The sequence below is a fragment of the Excalfactoria chinensis genome, chromosome 8 (assembly GCF_039878825.1).
Source record: "Excalfactoria chinensis isolate bCotChi1 chromosome 8, bCotChi1.hap2, whole genome shotgun sequence".
Classification (NCBI taxonomy): domain Eukaryota; kingdom Metazoa; phylum Chordata; class Aves; order Galliformes; family Phasianidae; genus Excalfactoria; species Excalfactoria chinensis.
Window position 1 is genome coordinate 2,745,423 of NC_092832.1, and position 21,811 is coordinate 2,767,233.

At 40.4% G+C, this 21,811-nt stretch overlaps 1 protein-coding gene across 5 annotated transcripts in view; it reads right to left on the minus strand.

Annotated features, from left to right (window-relative positions):
* DNM3 (dynamin 3) overlaps window positions 1–21,811 on the minus strand; it is a 165,983-nt gene that overhangs the window by 140,332 nt on the left and 3,840 nt on the right. For all 5 annotated transcript variants that reach the window (XM_072342573.1, XM_072342572.1, XM_072342575.1 and 2 more), the window contains exons 2-7: window positions 14,979–15,052; window positions 6,069–6,218; window positions 4,420–4,623; window positions 4,063–4,161; window positions 3,015–3,175; window positions 988–1,130 (exon numbers count right to left, since the gene is read on the minus strand). In XM_072342573.1, coding sequence (XP_072198674.1) covers window positions 988–1,130; window positions 3,015–3,175; window positions 4,063–4,161; window positions 4,420–4,623; window positions 6,069–6,218; window positions 14,979–15,052 — 831 coding nt within the window. The remainder of the gene's footprint in view (window positions 1–987; window positions 1,131–3,014; window positions 3,176–4,062; window positions 4,162–4,419; window positions 4,624–6,068; window positions 6,219–14,978; window positions 15,053–21,811) is intronic.

Genomic DNA, 21,811 nt, shown 5'->3' on the forward strand with positions numbered 1-21,811 from the left:
GCAATGACCCTTTGATGTTTCAATAGCACAGCACGCATCAAGTCATTAAGCTGATCCAGTGCTGGACAAGTAACTTAAGCTTTTCCAAGCCCAAAAGCTCACCCAGGATGCAATACTAATGTGTCAGCTATCAGTACCACAAACTCCAGTTTACTTGATTATGCTTAGACTTGCACATCAGCAGCATTTAGAAGAGCGCACAATAATTCCTATAGTTATGGAAGATGCAGGGGTAGTTGATTTTTATTTTTAAAAGCACAGACATCCTAAAATTTGAAGTAACACAACTAATACTGCACATCATATGCTCTTAAACCTCTGCTATCTATGTAACTCGTGCAAACAGAATTAGGGAAATAGTGCAGGTGCAGAGCTTCAAACTGAACTTTTGAAGACTTTCCCTATCCCCAAGAGCCTGCTTAACTGCAGGTTACAAACCAACTTTTAGAATCAGCCCCTTCAGTAAGGAGCTCTGTAACTTTGGTGCATACCACATGAAGGACTACCATCAATAATGAAAATGGTAAGAACAAAATTTAAGTTCTTTTGGATGGCCAAGTTTTTGTATCTTATTAAAAAAAACAATACCAAACATTCCCTATTCTCCTTTTCTGCTTCTCATCTTATAGAGCTCTAACACAGTCTCCTCCCTTTGCTTGAGATCATTCTTTCTGACAGGCTGCAGAACGTGTCCCTACAATCTGAAGCAGCTTCTTACCTTAAGATCATGTATGTTACTCATCTTTGTACCTTGTCCTGCTCTGCCTTCTCTCTTTTTATGATTGCTAATAGTAATTTAGGGAAAACCTTGCTGAAATATTCAAGTGCTCTGGAACACCAAGCACAATACCCTTCAGAGCTTGCATAAAGAACCTTTTTCCATATCCTAACATTTATATTCATGAGGAAAAAAATAAAAAAAAAAAAGTCAAGCAAAGCAAAGCAAACCTATAGACAATGGAAAAGCAGATAAAAGACAACACTCACTGCAACAAGGCTTTTGTTTTTCTGGTTGGATCCTCTGGTCTGAAGTTTTTGTATACCTCTACTTCATGTTCTATAGAAAGCAGCTGGCTCTGGAGTTTGCTCCTGAAGGCTGGCAGGGTATCCCGAATATGATTGGTAAGTTGCTAAAAAGCAAACAGAAGTCTTTTAATACTGTTAATAAAGATGAAAACAAGAGCATAGCCATTTCCTTCAGACTGCCAAACATATCAGGGTCACCTGCACAAGTTTACTAGCGTAATTCCTTTTGATCTTTGAAGCAATGGAGATGGATAAAGAACACCACAACATCCCTTCCACATACACATAGTATGGAGGCTTGAAAACCTTCTTGACTTTTTCCACTCAGTGAGGCCCAATATGACATAGTTGTTTAGCTAAACACTAACAAATTACTTTAATTTGAACTGATCTCTCATAAGAGCTCAGCATTTTGTTGCCAACACCCATTTCACTGATTCTGAATATCCAAAAGCACTTGAAAACAATGACAGAAGGAAGTATAGGCATAAAGAGTATCTACGTAGCACTTCTACTTTGTTGTGTGCAGAATACTAAGGAGAAGAGATTTAGGCCCTTAGATTTAATAGATAATTAAATTAATAATTAAATTTAATTAATAGATTTATTAATGATTACAACATTTCTTAAACATATATATTTTATGAAAATGTTTATATAAAGATATCACTGAAGAGTACTGGTTTTCATTTATGAAAATATACCTAAAAATATTGGAAAACAAACTGGAGTAGAAGTCATCTTAGAAAAGCTCTTATCTCAGTTACTTCTGCACACATATGTTGTAATGTGTTTGGACATCACTGGCAGCTGTACAGTGAGCTTCCCACGCATGGTATCCATCCCTTGATTTAAACTAAAATGGACTTTTTGCACTATATTGCAGATCTTCCCAAGCACACGAGTATAAACAAAGAACATCAAATACCAAAGTAGGCAAACAGCCCCAAAGCTTTTCAGCAGGCCTGAGAGACACATTATCAAACACTGGAGTTTCCCTGGAGCACCACCTTGTGGATACAGAATAATTTAAATACTACCTGGAACCACAAACACTAATGCACTAGTAACTTGGGGACAATTCTTGCATGCATCTTCTCATGTAATATTCTACATACAGTAACAGCAACAGAAGACCAACAGTTAATACTGAAATAGATAAACTAAAAGGAAAAACGCTCAAAAATATTACTAATATAAAAACTGTATTATATGTCACTGAGTTTAAAGGAATATAAAACTGGGTCGGTTTAGTTTCAAAACTAAGACGTAAGGTATTAATCTTTCAATCCACTTAAAGAAACAAAACATCCTAAATACAGGCAAACCTGTAGGATGCAAGCAAGTTCTTGCATCCTGTTGAAGAAAGTTTTCCTAAGGCACAAATAAATATCATGAGCATTCTTTCTGAACAAGTCCGGAGTGTACATTAACCTGGTTGTAAAGATACACAGCTGCAAAGTCAGTGTGGCAAGAAATCAAACAAGCCAACTATGTAGTTTACTTGTCCAATATGTCTTGTGCTTTCTCCAGTTGCTAACCAAAATGGACAAAGCCAGGCTGACCTAGCCTCTGTCTATTCCAAACCTAGAGCAGCAATTCAACAATGAACTGGAGAAAATACTATCAGGATCAGATTTTAGGAATGTTGAAAGCACTGGTTAGCTGAGAAAAATGGATGGGGCCCTGGGCAACCAGATCTAGTAAATGTGGAAGTTTGGTGGCCCTGCCAAGCAGGGAGGTTGGAACTTCATGATCCTTGAGGTCCCTTCCAACCCAGGTCATTCTGTGATTCTGTAATACTAACAAGTGCCTAGAAATTAGGCCCTCTATTTCCCACAGTACATTTCTAAGTGCTATTTTTAATATGCTGCTTTGTTAATTACACTGTAAAAAGTAAAAGGCAGAAAAGAATCAATAAGGCTCATTTTAGTGAAGATTTTGTATTGGTCCTATCACTACAATAGCACATGGAACTCAGGTTTTACCTGGTTTAGAACTTTCTGAAGATATGGTGTTCCCATCCGATCTGCCATGTGCCTGTATGCTGGGTGGGAAAGAAAGAATTTCCTTTCTGCTAGAAGAGCTGCCTTTATGTCCTTCTTTCCATCAATGTCTTTCTGGCTTCTGTTCACAACACCAATATAACCTGAAACAATCCCAAGCCAATAGGCATGTTAATGCAGGTATTCTCTGCACAACTGGATTCATATTAAATTGAACTACATTGCCTCAACCCAAACAAATTTCCAATTAAGGTATTTCAGGCATCATTTACAAGCATTGTAAATGAACTTAACATCCAATTTGTTCATTCTGTTCATGTGAAATAGATGCACTTCCTTTTACATTACTAATTCAAACTTTAGTGCACTCCAAAGAAGTCGCTTCAAATAGAGACAAAGTTAAAGTAACAAAAATGAACAACAAAGAAAAGACCCAACAAGTCAGGATAAGTAAACGACACAGCACTAACAAAACACAGGAAAAATGAGTTATTTCTTCATGCCTGCTGGAGGAATACGTTCATAAATTGTTTGCTGTGCTCATATACTCATATACTGGATACTCATATAATGGTGGCCTCATAAGCCAAGTATAACTAGAAACAAAATTACTGATATTGTTAACAGTGAAAGTGACTGTAACAGTAGCTGTTGGAACAATCAAATAGAAAGCTTCCACAAGAGGTCAAAACCCGGTTAAGAGCAAGAAGCACTGATGCTGGTTTCTGTCTTATGTAAGAATAAAAGACTCTTTTGTTGAAAGGGACAGCAACCTGGCATAGAAGAAGAAAAACAGCTAATAAATAATACTGACATTTCTTGTTTCCTCAGGAATAAGCAGTGTATTTTCCAGGTCCAGGATTAATTATTTTACTTATTGAATATTTTTAGCACGTTCTACGCTTACTGAACGGAATATAATAAAAGCTAGGAACTCTAGCAATGAAGGAATAACCCTTCATTCATCTCCAGAACTCTCAAACACTACCATTAGCAAAACCAAAGATCAGAGGCAATTGAATGTTTTTACCTCTACGAAGAGGAAGTAGTTTATTTTCTAGAACGTCTCTTGCATCTGTTCCTTCATCCATCAGATCCAGTTTTGTGATCACACCAATGGTCCTAAGGCCTAATCAAGTCAGAGATGAGGAAAAAAATAACAGTGAAAACATCATCTACATTCAGAAGAGAAAATAAATAAATAAATTACATCCTACAGTTCCGTAGTAATTATTAAAAACGTTATCATCTTAATTTATCATGCAACAACCACCACAGATGCAAGTAAGGGTATGACTGGAAACAAAGGGGTCATCGTTGGCAGTGCTGAAATATATTCCTGAAATTTGTTTAACAAGGCTCGGTAGCTATGTTCAATCATGCTTACCTTGAGGGTCTACTTCTTTAGCTAACTTCAGAGCATCTGAATTGGCCAGATCAGTGTTAGCTGGAGTCACAGCCAATATCAAACAGTTTTCTCGAGAGATGAACTGCATGATCATGTCTCTTATCTGTTGCTCGATATCTGGAGGCTGATCCCCTACTGGCACTTTAGTGATTCCCGGCAAGTCAATAAGAGTTAGGCTTAGTACTGTACAGAGAACACAGAATCACAACACTAGTTAGCATGCCAGACACATCTAAAGAGATCTATACATGTATACATATTTTAGTCACATCAAATCTTGTACAATATTAATATACTTATAAAAGCAGTTACCAGTGGTTCAAATAAAACACATGATAGTCTGAAAAGTATACTTGTTACCATAGTTGCTTCCCTATTGGTCCCTCATTTGGATTTAAGAGTACTACTTAATATTTTAAATATTACAAACAGGCAAATGATACTTATATGGAATATCACTGAAGGCTCTTAGGCAAATGAATATGGCTTTCTGAGCTTTTTCCATCAAAAAGTTAACAGGCCATTCATATTTCATACTTCAATCCACAGACCACCCAGAAGCATCTTGTTCATCTAACACAGTAACAGAATATCCTTTAGACAAATGAGAAAATTAGGATTCCTAGAAAGGAAATACATTTGGTGTCTGTCCAATACAGATAACAGTTGCTACACTAAAAGACTGATCCATAGAACAAATTAAGAGCATTAGGTAGAAAATTTTCATACTCTCCTGGTGCCAACACGTTCAGGAAGCATGCTGTGAGGCAGAGCACTTAGTTCAGTTGCTCTCCTGTTTGCTATGCCGCATCTGCATAGCAGCAACAGGGCTCAGGGCCATACACTTAGAGCCAAGGCTGCTCATGGCATATCAAAAGGAGAATCAACAGCTCTTTAATTACCTCTCCTCTTATTTTAATTCTTATGTCCTTTGATTCACAATCAAGGCATCGGATGAGGTGGTTAGATAAATGCCTCAGACAGACACACCACTTTTCCCCAACATCCAGGCTGAATTCAATGCAAAACATTTCCTCTAGACTGCTGTCATTAAATAGAGCAGATGGCAACCAGAAACCTAACTTTGATCTATACTGGGGGTCTATAACACAATGCAGCTTCAAACATCTGTATTGTCTAAGTATGTTCTCAGTGACAAGGAATAAGAAAAATCCAACAGGGCAATGAGACATAATGACTTTCTAGATCACCAATCTGAGAAATCTATGTGAGTGGAGGCAAGAAGGGTTTTGCCACTACATCTGCTACATCTTGTGTGTCTTTACCAAAGATTTACTGGTGAGCTCTCGATCGTATATGTGCTGGGAGAGGAACTGGCTTCTCCCTGATGTAGAAAGGGAATATTTAAAAAACATGAGAATATTAAATGGGATAAAGCCCATGTTCTGCTCAACTCTAGAAGCAACAGCTTTCTGCAGTAGAGTGGATACATAATGCAGCAGATGCTGAATATCCTTACACAGGTATATCTACTTCTGGCGGAAATCTTTGCATCCCAGAAGACTACTAATCAAGCAATGAGGAGGAATGAAAAAGAGAGAACTAAACAGACAGAGCTCAGTAACATATTACATCACAGGAATATACAGTTGAATCATCTCACTTACCATGTGGAGAATATATTCTTAAATTAATAGGAATTGAAGAAATCCCTTTGTTCACTCCTGTTATTCTATCTGTTTCTACTTCAATTTCCTGACGAACTTCATCAAAATCTGTAAACTTTCTTCCTTTGCAGTGTAGAAATTCAGCATACTCTGTGGAGAATATCAATAGCATCTATTTCACAAGTTCATAACAGGCTTCACTATTTTCAAGCCCCTAGTACTCTTATATACAAGAGTACCCAAAAAAGCACATCATTGTGTATATCAAGAAAACCTTTTATATGAGCACATGCAGTTAACATGGTGGCACAGGTGAAAGAGTTTGCTTAAAAAGTCAGGTCGACTGAAAACCATTTACTGCTTTTATCATTAGCATTTCATCTTTTGAAACAACCTGAAAGATTCAGATAAATACTGTATATGTTTATAGAACAAAGAACAGGTCTGAACTCAGATTCTGACTTTTCACCCAACTACTTTTGCTCGTAATACTAAACTGAAGAAAAGTAATTCAAGTTCTGTATCATGATAAATAGGTGTTTGTTTTCAAAAATTAACAGCCCATGTTTGGATGATCTTAGCAAGGGACTTTTCTACATTTTTACAAGTTGTTAATGAAAATAAGTGCACTTAAAACACTTCAGTGTTTTCAAATACAACTCCTCACTTCCTAAAGACTTTCAGAAAGCCAGAAACAGCAAGAGATGGACAAACAGCAAACATCAGCCTTACTGCCCCACAGTGCCATAAATCCCTTGGGATTCAAAGTGCGAGGGACAGGGAAGCCCACCCCTGCTAAGGCAAAAACAATACATCTCATCCTGAAAATAAGAGAGCACCTCAGAAAAATCTTCATCTTACTTTTCACAACTTCCAAACTCCACAGTACAGGATAACAACAATCAGTGTTTTTCTGTATGTTTAATATTCAACTACTTATTAAAAAAAAAACCAAACCAACCCACAACAAGGAATATTCAAACACTGCAAAGTGAAAGACGACAGTATACAAAATTGAACACCTTTGCTAATGCAGCAGCATATTTAAGAATTCACACTTGTAACATTTGTTATCGCAAAGATAGGAAATAGGTACCTACTGACATTAAGAGCAGACGGGTGGGTCCTATTTTGCCTGAGTGCTCCTAGGATAAACAAACTGCATTCTTCTTATCCACAGTTTTTAATTTGGTGGATCATTGTATTTTCTGAGCAAAAGATTTCAAAATTCAAAGAAAAAACTTTGTGCCTAGTTACAATCAGATGGCTGACTCAGCCCACACTCAAGGAGGTTTTTCTCTTCATTCCATGTAAGATTTAACAACGGGAAAAGTCCCAGTCTGAAATGGCTTCAAGGTAATCCAAGTGAAAAAGCTACTTTTTAGCTTTGTTAATATTTATCTCTTTCTCATTCCCCTGGGGGACACCTGTGGTCCCACTAGTGCTGAAGGACGAGGCTTTAAAATGGCACGTAAGCAGTGGTGCCACACACAGGCTACAGAATAAAAATTCAAATAAACAAGCAGTGCTTTGTTCCAGCCCTCTCAGCCCACCGCCTGTCCTTGGCAATGATGCCCTCGGCCAACCTGCACGAACACACACTTTAATGCAACCCTCAGTTTTCAACCTTCATGCACAGGGGAACACATTAACACTTAAACTTCTTGTGGGAACAGACACAGAGCTGGACAGAAGGCATGATCCTGCCTAACACTCAGTGTTCAATGATGTTCCATATAAAACTGGAATAACTGTTACAAACAACAAACAGCTACTGCTGTTTCCAGACCACCCACTCACTCACTGTCATACACCAGCTAAAGAAAGCCAAGTTAGGTATGCCACGCAACAAGATAAGAAACAGGCCCTTAGGAATACATTAAGGGCTTATGGAAAATGCCCCTGCTGTCCATCAGTCTGAAGCCATGACCCCTCACAGTCTGACAAAGCCCTAAAACATTACCCTAACAGAGCATCCTCCTAGAGGTCAGGAACTTACCACTGAGATGAGACTGAAATTCAATTCCTCCACATCTGATTTCAGCAAGAATTATTCCCACTTATCTCAGAGGAGATAACACTCCAGCTTGGAGTTTTAAAAAATAAAGATGACACATTAAATCAGAGCTCCATAGCAAACATTTTAAACACATCTTGTATAGGGGCAATACCTTCTGTGGCCGCATTTTCTATCTTCCAAATCCTTTAGGGGGAAAACCTCATCCAAGCATTGACATTTTCGCCAGCTTCAGCGAATATTCCACCAGCCTCAGGGCACTTTTCAAAAGAGCGATTTAAAAACACAGAGCCAGACTTCACGAGTTAAAGGCCAGCACCTTTTCTTTGGTGATGGATCAGCTTTTTCTGAACAAAGTAAATGCAGTTGATCTATTTAGACTTTAACAAATCATTCAATAATTTTTTAAATAGGAAAGAGAGAGGTGGTATCAAAAACCCTTGTTGTCTCATCCAGTCTATAATTCCTCTTAATTCTCCATTGCTCTAGCTTTGCTGGCACCATGAAAATAAAACTCAGGTCTTCCAGTGCTAACCTTCAAACAGCAAGCCTACAAAAAGTACTGTTGTTTTCTGAAGCAGTGTCCCTGTTAATGCACAGAATGACAAGAATATCATAACAAAAAAAGCTTAAAAAGAGCTTAAAAAAAGCTTAAAAATCTCTTGAAAAGAGCACAGATCTGACCAGCATAAAATACTAGGTCATAGACTTAGGAACCAATTAAATGCTTTAATTATAATGGTAAACGTTCATACACAGGGGGAGGAAAAGCAATGTATACTTTTCACTGAAATAGTCTGGTGCATCCTTGACAGTTTTTGCATCTGGGAAACAAAACAAAAGATGTATCTCTGTTCTTTCAGCCTTGTTCTAGAGTTCACGCTTTCAGTGCAACTCACCTCTTTAAGGCTGTATTTCTGTTAATGTACCCTGTACAATATTTACTTTTGCGTTTTACAAGAGCGTGACATCAGTGGTTTGTGTTCTGTAAATGATCAAATGGGAATGCTGCTGCCAGTCTGCTCACACACACACACACCAGTAAGTGAGACAGAGGAGTGCCTGCTGCCTTGCACTAATGGCACTATCCTTCTTAGAGCTCATTAGCCATGCTTGGATGGTGGGTCTTTCGCTGCCCCATTCCTGCTGATGAAGTCTGTGAGATCATTTGTGGTAAGTGAATTAAGCAGCCTACATTCTTTCAACATTGTTTTCATTTTCTCTTACGGATGTTTTTGCCACCAGATGGCAATAAAAGATGGATATGCCTAAGGAGTAAAGCCTCGAAACACATGATACTTGCATTAAAGCTCAGCAACTTCAAAAGAAAAAAGCATCTGCGAGATTTGAGGAAAAAAATCACAATGTTTTTGAACCTTACAGTGATTTACTTTCCACGTCATGTTCTAATTGGCAGAGCTGAAACAAATGTGGGTACGTACATGTGGAACATTCATCTAAAAACAGCCAGCTCAGTAACACTTCTCAAAATCTGTTAGCCTGACGTTTCTTTAGCAGAGAAATCAAACGACTGACCATGAAAGAAATTCTGAACTCCTGAAAAAAAACAGTTATCAAAATGAGGAAAACAACCCTTCTACTGCCACAGAATTTTAACATTTAAACAGCCAGTTTAGATAGCAAGTGAAGCATTTGTAACAAGCATAAGACCTACAGCAATAGCGTCACCCAAAACCAGAGAACATCTTTTTGCTGTTGTGACTGATTAAAAAGTACCCAGTCTCAAGGAATCTAGATAATGAATTCTGAAGGAATCTAGACAATTACTTCACCATCGCAAGCAAGGGAAAATATATCAAAAAGAACAGATTGCCAAAGGGTCATAGGGATGCTGCAATAGAATTATGTTTACAAAATAGGTTTTAATGCATAAATGAAGGCACGCCAAGTGAATGGGAGAAAAATCTCAAGCCTTCCTTTAAGGAATGCTGACAACAGAGAGCAAATCACTGTAAGTTAGCATGCTTACCAGTATAGTTTGCAGACAGAAGAGTAAGAGTTAAAATGAAAGTAAGGTACCTGATGCAGACTTCAGTTATGCTTCTTCAAGACTACTGAACAGTAACCCTAGCCCTTAAAGCTCCTGTCCCAGCTCATACCATGTGCTAACACTTATATCCTAAAGATACACACAGAAGTACTTCCAGGAGGACAACTATAGGATTCTGTAGTTGCATCCCTCCTTCTGAAAGGAATCCCAAGTGAGGGAGGATGAGAGCAGCGCGCCGTTCATTGGTAACTGTTGAAACATCACAACTGTTTAGCATTTAAAACAAATGCTTTCTGGTCAGAACAAATGAGTTTCCTGTATCTTATGAAGCAGCAGAGAAACACTTGAAGAATCAGCACGTCTTTTTTTTTCGGTTTGGATATCAGATTCACAAAGTCAACTGCCCTCACACCCAGCTTCTCACCCAGAAGGGAGATGGAGTCACTCCCACAAACAGCACCTGAATGCCTCTGCTCATTTATCACAATTGTCCTGCTTGCCCTGCAAAAACCCAAAGGTCACCAGCACAGCAGCTGCCAGCTAAAAGCACCGCACCTGTGACTTCTAAAAACCTCACTGAAGTGGGTCTTCTCCAATGGGACTGTTTTCTCCTATATTCTCTGCTCTGAGTTCCTTCAAAGCCTAGCAACAAGGCATCCAAGAGCAAGAGTCCTGGTTGACCTGGCACTGGACATTCCCAATGCTGCATAACTGCCCAGGGTCAAGTGCAGTGACTGCACAACATCAAGCTGCATCTGGATCGTTCCACAAGCTCCATGTAAGATGGGAGCTCTCTCAGTTGTGAATTCTGTGTGGCAAACAAAGCTGCATCACCAGTATTTGTTTATTACAGAACAATGACTTCATGCTATTTGGCTCAGTGTCAGCAAAACCTCACATACACCATCTTTCTTCAACAGTAGAGAAACAAGAGAATTAAAAATACAACATGAAAACTAAGCATGCAGTACTGTGCTCCTACCTTCAGGACTGCTGATGAACAGCTGTAGGACAAGCACTGAGTACCTAACTGACTACCACAAGAGAGACACCTTGGCGATTTACAGGATGGAGATCTTTTTCCTCTCCTGTAGCTGGTACAGCGGTTTACTGAATGCAGGCCACATTTACTATTTCATTTGAAGAAGAAACACAAGAGGACCCAAGAAGAGCCCCGAGTAGTACAGTCAAGAACAAGAGAGAGTTGTTTGCAGAACTATACAATCATTTTTAACATCCATACTATGACTAATTCCATGTTACTGCACACTTCTCTCATTATCAGACTCAAAAGAAAATAGGCACAGCTACTGATAGCTGTCATGTCAGCTGTAATAACTAAAGCCTCTGTCTTTGTCTCCAAGATTTCAGCAGAGTACAGTGCTTGCATGGAAATGGAAATGCAGATGGCACAAAGCCACATCTAACAAAAAAAATGTTACTGTGATTAGAGGAAGACAACAGATTCCTGCAAAATAGCTTTGCACTAATTACACAGAAATTTCTAAAAAGACATAGAAAAAACTCCTAAAATACTGTCACATATGAGATACATTTCTTAGTATTGGATTGTCTCACATTACTACTTGCATATTCTCATTGTTAAGGCACAAAGACACCAGCTCATTACCCAGACATACCAGATCATTTCAGATGTTGGACATCCCAGGTAATGTCTCCCAGACAAACCCTGCTGCACCCTTCCATGACACCTCCAAGCCTAACAGTGAGCAACCAAAGCTTCCTCTTACTCAAGTGTGCACAAATGCCTCAGCCGCCAACCTTCAACCCTTAGTGCCACAACTGAAAGCCAAAGGAAGTCTTAACCTCTACCATCAGCCCAATTCATCTTTCAAAAAGATCCTCAGACAGTTGAAAACATTTCTAAAATACCCGGCGGTCAATTCTGCATGCTTATATGTTACAGCATATAGTATATGGAAAGTGTTCTGTTCCCCCACCCAAGAATATTAAAAATAGCTATTCTTAATCTTGTGAAAGAGTTGAAAAAGGCTCTAGGATTAGAAACCAGTTGAACTTGCTATAGTAGCAGGAACCTGATAATATCCTCTAACTATTTTCTGAAACAGCTTAGATAACAATTACGAACTTGATAAAAATCAATCCAGCATCTGCTTCCTGTGAGAGAACACGGTGCTTCTCTAAGCAGCTTTCTTTATTTTCCTCATTTAAAATTAGTTCTGAAAGATTAAGGTAGCTCCAAATACCTTTAGCTTTTAAAATTCACCTCCAAAACCACCACAATCAAATAATGAAACAGTTTAAAGAAAGTTACAAAATAATCAAATCCTACGTGTTCAAAGGTGCAGACATCTGATCCCAAACAAGAAATACACAGCATTTCCCAAAGGGATAAATGACATCTAAGAAACAATGCACCAGGCAGGAGCTCATTGCTTCAGAACTTTTGTTGTTTTTAAGCTACAATGGAAAAAACTACGTCACGGCAAAACAGGCATTCAGACAAAGCTGTAGATGCCTACCTAAGGCTGGAAACATTACGTGAATATATTAATAGGGAAAATAGCAGGAAAAAAAAATCTTTTCATCGACCTTAACCAAAGAGAAAATGACTTTACAAAAGAGGGCAATACAGATCAGGCAAGGTAAGTTTAGGATGGATGTCAAGGAAGAAGTCTTTAACCACCTTAGAGTATAATAAGAGTTTGCTTCCTACTTTCCCCACAGCTCAGTCATTTTGTCAGGAATGCCAGCACAGGGCTCGATTCTCTTCTTTCCTCTGCTCCTACACGGTGCTGGGAAGATTACATCAAGATTTTCCACATTTGGTCCTTATTCACATCCTTCAGCATTTTTTATCAGGTCTCTAAAGACAGACAGGCAGATTTGACAAGTGTTCAAAGTCCTAACCTAAATTAACTTGATCTTTTAATAAGTATAAAACACTATATGTTACATACTTCCAACCCCTGAGGTTTAAGTTGGGCATACAGAAACATTAGATTCTACAATCTTTCCTTACTCTTTCATAGTATAAAACTACAGAAAATTTCATAGATGTATTGAAAACATGAACATGTTTTACAAGCAGAAAAGTTTAGAGTGCAGGCAGAATGAAGCCCACCTTCTTGCTGAATGACAGAAGGACATTCTAGAGAAAAAACGTACCCAAAAACATAATTGCATCTCACACACAGAGACAGACTCAAGTTCTACAGGCACTTTGAACTTCGTTGCTTCCTCAGCTTCACAGTGCTTCACGGTTTAAAGAGAATTTCTTCTTAAATGCTATTTATTTTGGATGCAATTTCTTTTCACTCACTTAAGAAGATGTCAACAGAAGACCAGTGATTTTATACCTTATGTTGGTTTAGAATGACAAAAAGAGTGAAAAACAGGAAATGGGTTTTAGACATGTCAGAGAACGGAGCTACTTGACAGCAGATGACACGTCACTTGGAAGAGCACCAAGTGGTAAATTCTGATGAAAGGTCACAATATCTCACATAGCTCAGTGGTATACACATGCAGTGTTTTCACTTTTGACCAGACAAATATACAGGAGTCTCATTCTCACAAAGTTTACCTTCTGCTCTACTTAGTGCAGTGAGCCCAACCTAAAAAGACAAGTCACGAAAACAAGCTGCGTGAAACCAAATCCATGCGCACTGGAGCAAGAGCTGAAGAGAGAAGTGTTAACTGAAGAGAGATGTGTTAACTAATACAACAGCCAAGCTCATTAAGAAATGCAAAATCAAAATTAATTTCTGAGACAATTTGCATGTAATAATTCTTTTCTCCTCTGCCACGACTTTGATCTTGGATAAACTGACTATGTTCTCTAGGATTTAGATTGCATTATTTTACCAGACAGGACAATGAGGGTCTATTCAGAGGGACCTCAACAGGCTTGAAAGGTGGGCCTGGGTGAACCTAATGAGGTTCAACACAGCAAAGTGCAAGGTTTTGCACTTGGGCCAGAAGAACCCCAGACATCTGTACAGGCTGGGAGGAGTAGCCATTGAGAGTAGCTTGTCAGGGAAGGACCTGGGGATCCTGGAGGATGAGAAACTTAACATGAGCCAGCAGTGCGCTCTTGTAGCTCAGAAAGCAAACAGTATCCTGGGCTCCATCAGGAGAGGGGTGGCCAGTAGGGATAGGGAGGTGATTGTCCCTCTCTACTCTGCTCTTGTGTGGCCCCATCTGGAATACTGTGTTCAGGTATGGAGCCCACTGTACAAGAAAGGTAGAGCTGCTGGAGAGGGTCCAGAGGAGGGCCACGAAGATGGTCAGGGGGCTGGAGCACCTGTCCCATGAGGACAGGCTGAGGGAGCTGGGCTTGTTCAGCCTGGAGAAAAGAAGGCTGTGGGGTGCTCACTGCAGCCTTTCAGTACCTGAAGGGAACCTATATCCAGGAGTGGTGTAAACTCTTCGAAAGGGACGATAATAGTAAGACAAGGGGAAATGGTTTTAAGTTGAAAGAGGGAAGATTTAGGTTGGATGTTGGGGGGAAGTTCTTTACTAGGAGAGTAGTGAGGTCCTGGGACGGGCTGCCCAGGGAGGTTGTGGATGCCCCATCCCTGGAGGTGTTCAAAGCCAGGCTGGATGGGGCCCTGGGCAACCTGATCTAGTAAACATGGAAGTCTGGTGGCCCTGCCATGCAGGGAGGTTGGAGCTTCATGATCCTTGAGGTCCCTTCCAACCCAGGTCATTCTATGATTCTGTGAATGAGCTTAGGTGGTCTTGAGCATGCAGTTTTGAAGCAACTGGCTCTTGTTCTAGGCAGCACAGTTGCACCTTTCTTTGCATTGATTAATTTTCCTGGATTTTTAATTTCTTCCTATTGAAGTACACAACAGCATTTTGTCCAGGCAGCAAACACAGAAGAAAGAGAGGTTACCTGTTTTGGCAGTGACAAGTTGCAACACCAATGGTCGTCTTGTTACAATCCCAGAACCTCGTGGAAGAAAATCCCTAGAAATATTAATAAAGAAGAAGTTACAAGCCAGAAAGGACTGTCTGGTTACATAAGACACTGAACTAATTTGGAACCTTTAAGCTGCAATGAAAGTGGAAGGTTGGTTTGGACAGAAATACCTCAAAATGTCCTATGAATTTGGGCTGTCAATTTGGATTCGAGCTAGCAATAGATCAATAGACAAATACGTAGTAAACATTAATTACCACTTCCATTTCCTCATAATCATCATGTATAACACCCTATACTCCACTTGAAGATACATAAAGAATACAGTCATATGAATACATGCTCTTTAAAGCAAGGATAATGCAAAAAGCACCACATATACTGATTTGTACCTGCTGTGATGCTTTGCAACATTTGAGACAGCAGAAGGATCAAAGAAGCAGCTTAAAGAGATATCAAAGGTTTCAAAAGGTCCATTACAACTTCTTTACCTACTGAAAGATGCCTGTCGCACAGCAAAGTGCCAGCTGCTGATAAATTCTTGTGGTGAAAATGAGAACATTTTAAGAAAAACATATTCCTTTCTTTGATGTACTGAAGTTACAGTAACCTAGGGTGTAGAAAACACCTACCAAGATGATAATTTCAGGCTTTAATTCTCTTTTTTTCCCCTTCATTTAAGCAGCTAAAAGGAATAAGCATTCAGGACAAGCTGACCACCCAGAACAAACCGGGGCAGTCTGTAACACCATATGAGGCACTAAAGCCCTTCTTGCAATAGTCAAAGGTTAAAAATACTTCTCAGTTTTTAGACTAAACACATCCAGAGATAAAGAACACTGTATTCACACAATTCCTAGTTGTACAATGCAGACCGTCCCTCAGCAGCAAAATTACAGAGAAGCATAAGCCAACAACCTTCAGAACATTCTCTTTCCATGTTCACAGTAGGCTGCATTTGATAACCCTCTCTAACAATAACAACAGACTGCAGTTGGTAACCCTTCCTACTGTGGAAAAGTTCATGGTCTATTCAAGCAAGCAGCAAGCAGAGAGCTGATGAGTGGCTGAGGTTCTGCTTGGTGAGGAACACATAAATGCATAAGCATTCCTCGTAGGAATAATATATATATATATATATATATATATATATAAAGGCAATTCTTCAGACACAAGAAGAAATGCAAGTTAAACCAGGAAAATCAACATAGTAGTACCTTACAACTCCAGCAGTAGAAGAATCACATCAAGTACTGTAGTTCTGCTCCTGCAGAAATCCTGTATTAAGAATGGCCCCAAACCCTCGCTTTCTCCCAAAACATCTACAAAATACAATGTTTCTTAAAGGCAAAAAAGAGGCAGCAAATACTGCAGGACAGGAGGCAGCCAAGATATAAAGGTCCCATCAGACCAACAGATGATGCCCCTTAACATCCTGGTGTACGCCTAACACTGAAGCAGATAGTTGCTTTTCCCAGCCTTCTGCCTACAGATCTGCATAGTGAGAGAATTCTTGGCAGAACAATCCCATCACAGGTGAAGCTGCTGTAAAGAAATCCATCTAGGAAATAAAAGATGTTCCTGAGAATGTGTGGGTGAAGGCTCCAGCAAGGGAGAGAACAGGGTGCACTTGTGGGGTGAATCTGACTTGCTAAAAGACAGGTGCCATTAACTGATGTGACAGGATGCAACACCCATTTCTAAGTGACCGTATCAACACATTATTGGTTCTCAATAACACAACGCTTCGGGGTCTGGTCTTTCCTACAGTAGTTCACTCTTGAGTAAAAACAAAGTTAACATTTCTGCATGTTTGTCACCTCCAGATCCGGCGACAAATTAAGGCTGCCAAGTGAAAATACCGCGCCTCCACACACGAGGAACAGACAGGACTCACACACAGTGTGTAATGCCAAAAGCACAAATTCAATGCCATGCAACAAACCATATATACCGGTACATGTGACCGCATCTGTCAGATACTGACCTCCCTGACTCCACCCCTGGTGCACACAGGCACCACCTACCCATTACCCAACACATGTTTCTCTGGCTAATGCTCGGGGAACAAATGAGCTGAAATTGGACGATTCCTTAACGGGAAGGATCCCACACAGGAGATGGGATCAGCCTTGTCTATTTTCAGAAAGAGCTGAAGCCATAGCACAATGCTGCAAAGCAAACTGGGTGGGAGTTTGCTCCAGGAGCTTGTCCAGTTACAAAGCAGCACAAAGAAAACCACGTATCCCAATACAGGTACTATGTGTTACAGGGGGTTTTCCTGTCAGAGAACAGTTATTTAGCAGCTCTCTGGCATTCTAGCAGCAGTCATTGTATCAAAGGAAAAAATGCAAGAAAGCCCCCAGGCTGTGCACAGAAGGTGAAGACTGATGATGCATCACCAATTCCAATTGGACTGTCATCTCAAAAGAACAACTTCAGCCTGTCCTACTCTGGTAGTGTGGAACTGTGCAACGTCCTGCACTTCAACAAGTGGTCAGTACTGTACAGGGTAAATGCTGAGCTCACACTGATATCAATACAGTGACTTCTTACAGAACACAAGGGGGATTCAGAAAACCAAAGGATGGAGCACAATGCCAATGATTAGACCTTTATTGCCAAGGTTTGCAAGAACTACAACAACAGCTTTAATCTGCAACAGGAAGCAATCAGGTCAAAAGTCAACAGTTTTCCTGGGCACACATTCTTGTTCCACACAGCTCCAGCTGGGCACAGCAGGAGTGCTGGTCTGCTGTGCACAGGAAGGCAGCACTTCATGGTGAACAACATATGACCATATGCCCATCACCTCCTGTGTCTGCAACATGCATACGCTGTACTGCAGTACCATAAATTGCTTTCATTTTCTTGCATTTGTCACATTTTAGCCTTAAAGCTCACTGCTACACCACAACAAAACAGAAAAAGCGTGGCCCAGTGGGAAACTACAGAGAGACCCATTAATATCTGTTAGCATCTTTCCTCAGGCTCACTTTTTCAAACCCACAAGCCAAACCTGGTTAATGCATAACTAAAGAACTCTTAACACTATAAGCGTCCATCTGAAGACGTGCACTGGATGTAGCTGTATTTATTGTTCCCCAGCAGCTCCAGAAGCACAGCTCCTCTGCCCTTCAAACAGCACTACGAACGGTACAGGGAAACATTTCAAGGAGTTCTAGAAGCTGCAAGGCAGTACCTCTGTTGTGCTTTGGCATTCTGAACCACAAATTGTTATTCAGTAATTGAGCAGCATACATCACTTTCACCTCACGCTGCTATTTGGCTATGTGTTCTTCCTCATTAACTCAAAGCACAGAAACCAATTCTTATCAGCGACCACTTGATCCCTCACCTCCTCTCATTAGTTACAGAATAGTAAATGTGCTTCTGTTTTGGCCTGTCTGTCAATCAAGGGAATCTCCCATAGCATCACTCAAATGATGCAAGATCTCAGCCTAACTTAATGGGGCTTACATAGGGACATACAGAATAATTAAGCCTCCTTATTGAATGATACCTAACTGCCAGGCAAGCTAAATGCATTAAGGGGCTGTGGATACATAATGACCTTGGCTGTAACAGCTCTTACAGATTTATACCAGTTCTTCCAGGGATTTTCTGTAAACCATAGCTGCTGCCAACTCTACTACCACACTTAGTTTGGGATCTCTTAAGTATGTTTGTCGTAGGCATTCCCTCACGGTAAGGCTTCCTTCAGCTGAGAGATCAGTTACATTGCTGCATTGAGATGCACTCCAATACCCAAGAGCAGTAACCACACACTGCAGCCTACACAGCTGGGCAGGCCCTCAGAAGTCAGAGTCCGGGATCCCAGCCCCTGTGGTGAAGTTTTCCATTCAACATGACTGGACAGAAGGTACTGACCATCACATTACCACAACGCCATATTCTGACAGCAATGAGAGCACCTTACATTGCAGTTCTGCACAGAAAAAGACAAGCTTGTTGACTGTAGCAAATAAAAAGAATGTGCTTTCTACTATTTAAAAATATAATCTGCTACATAATAGAAAGTTGTAAAGCCTCAGTAATGTTCATAGGACTGAAAATTTGCTGTACTCAGCTAAGAAAAGCTGCCAGGCAAACACACACGAGCGCTGAGCTGAACGGTGCTCTGTTTGCAGTGATTATGCCGGGGCTGTGGGCTTGCTGTATTAACAGATCAGGAAGCTGCCAATGTGCAGTCTCGTAGGCAAGGCACTGTATGCACGATGCATCTGTCCTCCCTGGCAGACATCCAAAACTTTGCTGCATCATCCTAATTCCATTTGTGAAAATGCCCCTTTTCCTCTCTCTTTTAAGATTCAACAAAAGCTTCCACTACTTCCTGCCCAGTGGTGCTCTCCATCAATTCCAAGTGTGTGTGTGTTGGGGGGGACAGAGGGGGAATAGAGGGGGAAAAAACCACAAAAGAAACAAAACCCCATCAATTCTTAGAATTTCATGCTGAAAAGAGTAAAGCAGACCTCTCAGCACAACTGTGTTCTCCTTAATCAGATGTGTTTGCTTTTAGGAAAGGGCTAATTTACATATGCTGTGAGTGCATGAAAGCCCATCCATTCTCAGGATGAATACTAATGCAGCAAGGTTTGGTATTTCCATACAGGAAATGAACAGCAAAGGTTCTTTCCTTGCCTCAAATTGTTGTCAGTGCATTAAACACAAGGTGAGCTGTTGGGCTGCTTTTCTTCTTTTGAACTTATAGCTGCCAAACACTATTGACTATGTTGGTGGTTGTTTCTTTTTCTTCAAAAGAAATATTTGAGGTAGATTTTCCTCTGCCATACAATCAGACAAACAAAAATGTGCTTGCTGGGAGGATCGGGCAGTAGGCAACGTGTTCCCAGCTGCACGAAGCTACCTGCTTTATTAAGGCACACATTTAGCACACAACTCACCTCTGGATCATCTTGCCATGACAAAACTTTTAGATACTGCAAGTCTCAGACAAAACAAGCTTCAGCCTTTCCTCCCAAATCACAGTGTGCTGAGCTCAGATCCATCAACACTGAGCCATTAAGCAGAGGTACAGGATGCAATCAGCTATGACATATCATGAAGACCAAGAGCAAAAAAACAGATGCACTGTGACAACGCATTTCTTTCTTTTGCAATGAACACGTGAAATGGTGAGGCTACCTTTCCTTGTACTAGACAAGCCATCACAGATCCTTTTGCAAAGCTGAAATGTGTCTAGACTCAATTTTTTCTGCTCCTTTCAAAAATGTATGGAGGGAGAACAGAAAGGGCACTGCAGAATAAAGCCTGAATTGATAGACGGAAAGACAACAGTAGGAGGTGGTGGGAGGGAGCAGCTTCCCAGAAACAACTTCTGTCCCTCTGAACCAAGGTGGGCACATCAGGGCACAACATTGCCTCTGATGGTTGATGTTACATCTGCTTTCAGCAGATTCCAGCTCAGCTGGAAGAGGCTGCAGGTACCTTCCAGTTGTTCTTGTGCTTGCCACAGAGCCCTGCCTGCTCTCTGTAGGTGAATCTACACACAGGTCATTTTAGTGCATCCTACATAGACAAGCACTACTGAATACACATATATATTTGTAGGTATCTACATAGGAAACAAGGCACCGAGTGCTTAAGAGAAATCCAGCTTTGATTTTATCGGCTGTGAAGGCATAAATTTAGCTGCATTACAGCAAGTAGTAGAACTCCTATGTCTGTGAAGGGTGGAATCTTGCACAGGAGTTAGGATGCAGAAATAGTCTGCTAGGTATTGATTTAAGCACGACTTCCTCACACAAATTACAAAAGCTGACATTATCACTAGATGCTTTGGTTGAAAACTTCTCTTATCTCCAGCTACAGTCTCCTTTGCATCCCAGAGGCTATCACAGACAACAGTACTTGGCAGTACATCAAAGCCCAGTGAGCAGTTAAATGGGATTTGCTCCTCTCAAGTTCAATAATGCTGCCTTGTTCGCCTTACTACAACTTGCTGAAGAAAAAAGATGCAAGGTCACAGTTAAATAATGCTCACTTCCTGCTCTCAGCATATTTACACTGCAGACACACAGCATTAAAGAGCCTCCCAGTAAATCTCTGCACATGGGGACAGCAAGCTAAGGGAGCTCACAGCTTCCAGTTACCAGAAGGCCTTGCTTTGTCATGCACTGCTTAAAAAAGCAGAAGAAGCAGAAATGGATTTTGCCCCTCGGTGCTTACAATGTAGGCAGAGGTTATTTAAGACATGTGTGAATCCTTCAGAAAAAATATCAGTTTGTTCCATGATTAACAGACGGATCCCAAAGCACGATGTGAGCTCTCTGAAGGACTCAACTGAGCACTGCCAAGGGGCCCTTTATGGAAAGCAGAACCCTGCTGCATCTCAGCTACTGCAAGCAGAACCCAGTGTCCTGCTTTAGTGTCATGTGGGTATCTAAAGCAGCCATTCCACAAAGCAGAAGAAATGTGTCACAGCAAGCTTTAGAGCACAGTTGCAGTTATTCCATACAGACATTAAGATTCTACACTCATATTTTCCTTTAAAAATAGACGGAAGTTAAAAATAACTTAAAAAAAAAATCAAAATCAAAAACCTACCTACAGAGTAAAGACTTGAGGCACACGCGTGAGGATACAGGTTAAACTGAAAAATGCATGAGGTCATGCCATAGAGCAGAGGCAGAGAAAAGCACAGCATCCTCTCACCTGCTTCCCTGCTGTAACCTGTAGCAATTCACTCCCTGTGCTTACAGGTGCATGTCCAAACAATCACACAGTTAACATGCATTCATCTATCTGTTTATGTATTAAGACCA